Raw genomic sequence first — 4,716 nt, 5'->3', positions numbered from 1 at the left:
TTAATTATAAGAAAAGGATTAGAGAAATTTTTTTGTAAATTTTAGTGAGGCTGTGCTGTAGCGCATGAGACGGAGAAGAGTAAAGTGGGGTCACTGCTATTACTGCAGAACAACAGCGATATTTACGCGCGTCCTACGTGTCAGCTTTTGCCTCACACCTGTCACTTTAATTTACACTCGTTGACTCCACGCTTTTTTATCTGACGTGATTTTCACGCCTCATTTTTACGCCTCTTTTCCCTCAATCACAAAACTCGCTAACTGACGCCCACGCATACCTCCAATTCAGTAAAAATAAAATAAATTAATAAATAAATAAAAAGCGAAAGAAACGCCTTGTTGTTTCTCGAAACGTTTTGTGATTTTTTAAAAATGTATGTAAATGATTTTTCTACGACAAGTTAACATGAACACTACCGTTCTTAACGGATTTACAAACGGGGCAAGTATGAAGACCCAACCCGCAAACGGTACACAAACACAAATGCCTGCAAGGCAAAAGCAACACACAGGCGTCCTCCTTCTCACAATTCCGACATATCCCAATCGTACTTTCACCGCCGTCGCAGCTGCTGCCGCAATACGACTGAGTGTCATCGATAACCTCGTCTAGGGAAACACCTCTTGGTGTACGAACGTCCTTATTGGCTTGAGTGGCTGTGAGGACTTGCTCTAAGTTTGAACGTAAAGCATTGGCCGTGGCTTCGTTGCTTTGCGCCAAGTCTCGCCAAATTTGATTCTCTACGCATAAGGATTTCACTCTTTCCTCTAACGCCCAATTCAGTTTCCCAATCTTTTCAATTTCTTCTTCTTTTGCTCTCAGTTTCTTAATAACTCTTTCTTCAATGACGCCCAATATTCTTCTCGCTTGTCTCTTTCTCCTTTCTTCAATCTCCATCTTCACTTTCTCCATCTAAATAAATTTTAAAACTTAGAATAAGCATTATATCACAAATAAAATAAATAATAATCACATGAAAATTTTTAAAAGATGCTTACATGTTGAGAAATGATGCGGTCGAGATCGAAATGTTGTTCTTGGATCTGAGGGGAGATGTCGTGGCCGAGGAAGGAGAAGGGCGCGCTGGTGCAAGTTTTGTGAATTTGATTTTGGAACGATGGAAGAGGGAGGAGAGGATTTAAGAAGTCTCTTGAACGTTTTCTTGATTGAAAAAGGAGACTATTATTGTTGTTGTACGTTAAAGAACTGTCGGATTTAATGACTGGTTTTTGAGGGATTGTGTCGGAGATGACGGAGCCGTAGACGGTGGCGGGCAGTTGAAGAGTCTCAGTTGCTGTTATTCCTGATAATGGTAACCCATATCCCATCTGGGTATTGTAAAAACTTGGGTTTGCTTCAATGGGGTTCATCATTTTCCTGCAAATTCATCTCCGATCATATCAAGAAATCATCCAATAAACATGTTTATATAATCCTAAAGACAAAATAAACGAGATTAAACCATAATACAAACCTGTTTCCTAAGAGTTGAGGAGGGAGAGGATTATGATGCCGGGCTTCAACAGCCATGAAAAAGAAAGGTGAAAATTTATTTGGAGTATTGTGAAAGGATCAGTTTTGGTTGACAGAGAGAAACTGCTTCTTCTATGCGACTCTTATTTTGCCAGATTGTTTGTTTATGAGTTTGAGGGGAAAATTAAAGAGGAAGAGAAAGAGGACAAAATAGGATGCATGAGAGGTGGCAAGAGTGGGTGGTGAGGTTTATTTAGGGTTTGGTATAGAGAGAGAAAATGAAAACAAACAAATCTTTGACAGAGAAAAAAGTTAATATTTTTGATAAAGATGAAACAACAGGACAGATTTGCTTTGTTGGTTTATTTGGGTGCTCAGTACCATAATCATCCCACTCTTCTTTTTTAGCAATTTACATTAAATTCGGTCAATTATAGTTGATTAAGATTTTAGACTTTTTCAATTTATTTATTCAAGTTTTTGGTAATTTATTAGTGTAAGGGCATTTTTGGTAATATGATAGCAAACCTTTTGGTAATTAGCAATTATGATTTTGTAACTGACCGGCATGTCTCTGCCACGTGTACCAGCTACAACACAAGCACAAGTGTCTGTTTTTTAAAATTTTATTTTAATGTCCTGAGCAACTTGATGGATATAGGGCCCACTGGAACACGTGTGGAACAAGGTAAAAAAAAGCTGAGGATTAGGGCGAGCCCAGTGCCACGTGCAATCTGCCAACGTGTGATTGTGGGCCCTGCAAAATAAAAATAATTTTTTTTGAACTTTTAAATTTAATTTTTATTTAACTGAAATCAGTGCTGTTTCTCGCATGGGAAAAGTTTTCGAATGTTTGCCACGTGGCTTAATGATTATAAATTGAAAACACGTAATTATTCAATTAATAGGAAAGCGATACGCAATCTAATTTCAAAACAAAATTTATCGAATTCCTGATTAATTATATCTAAGTCAAAAGTAGTTTTGGTGCATTGAATCAAAGAGATTTTCTCGATGCTTGTATTTAATTGATTGACTTCTGGCCACATTTAAGGCCTAATTTTTTGCCAATCAAATATATTTTAAAACCCTAATTATTTATTTTCATCTAAAGATTTTTATTTTTTCTCAAATTCTAAATATTTATTTATCTATTAAATTTTAAAATTAATATCAAGAATAAAATTATTATAGAATAAAAATATTTTAAAAAACTAAAACTTTAATTATATTTCTCCTCTTAAATTTAAAAATTAATTATTTTTCTCTCACCTCTTATCATATATTTAAAAAATCATTATTTTTTTTAGGGTTTTGATGACAACTCTTCAATGACAATTTCTTCTCCGACCATCGACATTTTCTCTCCTTACTAGCTTCTCTTTCTCTCTTGATCATTTACGTACCATTTTCGTCTAAGATAAAAACATTTTGTCTTTCTCTTTAATGAAAATGATTTTTTTTTTATTTCTGATAAAGACAGTAGGGAGACGACCAAGAGAGATTGGGAGGGAGAGAGAAGATAGAAGGGAGAAAAAATATCGATAGCCAAAGAAGAGATTGTTGTTAAAGAGTTGCCATCGAAATCTTTTTATGGGGGGGGGGGGGGGGGGGTGGCTGAGGGGGAGGGAATGGTGATTTTTCAAACCTTGCGTGAGAAAAATTATTATATTGTAAACTTAGGAGAAAATACGAATTTTTAGTTTTTTAAATATTTTTACTAAATAATAATCTTACATTTTGATACTAATAATAAAAAAATAATAGATGAATATGTAGTTAAATTTTTTAAAGTAAATAAATGTGAAGGTGAAAAAAAAAAAATCTTTGGGTGCAAATAAGTAGTTTGGCCTATTTTAAACTTCTCTCCCAATTTACGCTAATCTCACTTTGACTACTCTTTACTAATTGCATCTTTGACATTTTCATCCTTAATTTCACCTAAATAATGATTTGTTTAAAAAGTTAAAACTTTACATCAATTTGACATAAATAAGCAACAACTAAAATTTTTTAAATAAATTAATTTATTCAATTTGCTAAATTTATACGCGTTTTTGTTTTTCAGAGTATAATGAATTGATGATTTAATTTAATTTGGTATGATAACATGAGTACTAATAAAATACTAGCGTATGAGCAACATCACAACACCTTTAAGGATACAAAATGACAAACCCGAGTCATTCTTATTAACTAAAGGACCGTTAGAGACATCAAAGTAACATTACCAAATCACTATTTCGCCCAAAGTTTGATGTAATTAGAATTTAAGTTAAAAAAATTTATTTTCTCACTTATTTATCAAAGTTAAACATTATCTTAGTAGTGACTCTTTTTATCACTTTGTTTAATATCACTTATATATCTAATAATACAAACAAATTATGTTTTTTTCCTTTTTATCTTCCTTATTTTCTCTTTTAAGATTGAAAGCATATATATCTTATTTGTATGAAATAGAGAGAACAACTATTTTTCACCCAAACTATGTTAATATGAAAAGTTTCTACTCTTAAGGTTGAAAAACTACAACCCTTCTATATTTTTCCATCAATTATTTAAATACCCTTATATGACAAAAGAAGTTAGATATAATGTAAAAGTTTTGGAAAGAGAAATAAAATTACTACAACTCTTATATTGTTAAAATACCTTATATCTAACAATATAAGGGTTGTAGGATAGTGTCATCCCTATTAATTAAGATGTAGTTGAGGTTAGTCTTTGTTTTTCTTTCTAATTCTTCCTATTTGCTTTTCGACTCTCACCTTATATGGCAAAAGAAGTTAGATGTAATGTAAAGGTTTTGAGAAGAGAAATAAATGTGAGATATAAGACAATCAATTTGTTGCTCTTTCTATGTTTTATCTTAATTAATAGGGATAACATTATCCTATATACGATAATGAAAGTATCCTATCCATTATAAGAGAATCTTAGGTGACTTCTCTATCAAAGACTTAACTTATTTCTGTAAGTGTTTGCAACCTTTTATGCAGCGGAATAAGGAATTTAAAACTTTTTAAAATCAAACAAAAACCACAAATACTTTGTCGGATCTCATTCATATACACATTGATTCACAAACATGCCAACTCAACCATAAGGGGTTCTAAGAACTCATACTTGTGCTTGATGACTCATTCATTTTGACAACTCAATCATTCTTAGGGCACATTATGACTATAAAGGGTATATTCATTAATTCAAGTAAAGTTAAGATTGTTTAAGACTGGCAA

At 32.5% G+C, this 4,716-nt stretch overlaps 1 protein-coding gene across 1 annotated transcript; it reads right to left on the bottom strand.

Annotated features, from left to right (window-relative positions):
• Nucleotides 1–339: 339 nt before the first annotated feature.
• Nucleotides 340–1,700, bottom strand: LOC123202321 (probable BOI-related E3 ubiquitin-protein ligase 3). Its single transcript, XM_044618191.1, has 3 exons — nucleotides 1,476–1,700; nucleotides 1,000–1,378; nucleotides 340–913 (listed from the first exon to the last, which is right to left on the bottom strand). The coding sequence occupies exons 1-3, from the start codon at nucleotides 1,529–1,531 to the stop codon at nucleotides 392–394; spliced, it is 957 nt and encodes a 318-aa protein (XP_044474126.1). The 5' UTR covers nucleotides 1,532–1,700; the 3' UTR covers nucleotides 340–391.
• Nucleotides 1,701–4,716: the final 3,016 nt, after the last annotated feature.

The sequence above is a fragment of the Mangifera indica genome, chromosome 18, assembly GCF_011075055.1.
Source record: "Mangifera indica cultivar Alphonso chromosome 18, CATAS_Mindica_2.1, whole genome shotgun sequence".
In the NCBI taxonomy this organism is placed as follows: Eukaryota; Viridiplantae; Streptophyta; class Magnoliopsida; order Sapindales; family Anacardiaceae; genus Mangifera; species Mangifera indica.
This window is presented reverse-complemented; position numbering and strand designations above follow the sequence as displayed.

Coding starts and splice junctions, on each gene's coding strand:
- LOC123202321 (XM_044618191.1), bottom strand. CDS start 1,531: ATGGCTGTTGAAGCCCGGCATCATAATCCTCTCCCTCCTCAACTCTTA. Junction 1,379..1,475: donor CCTCAACTCTTAGGAAACAG/GTTTGTATTATG, acceptor ATGAATTTGCAG/GAAAATGATGAACCCCATTG. Junction 914..999: donor ACCGCATCATTTCTCAACAT/GTAAGCATCTTT, acceptor AAATTTATTTAG/ATGGAGAAAGTGAAGATGGA.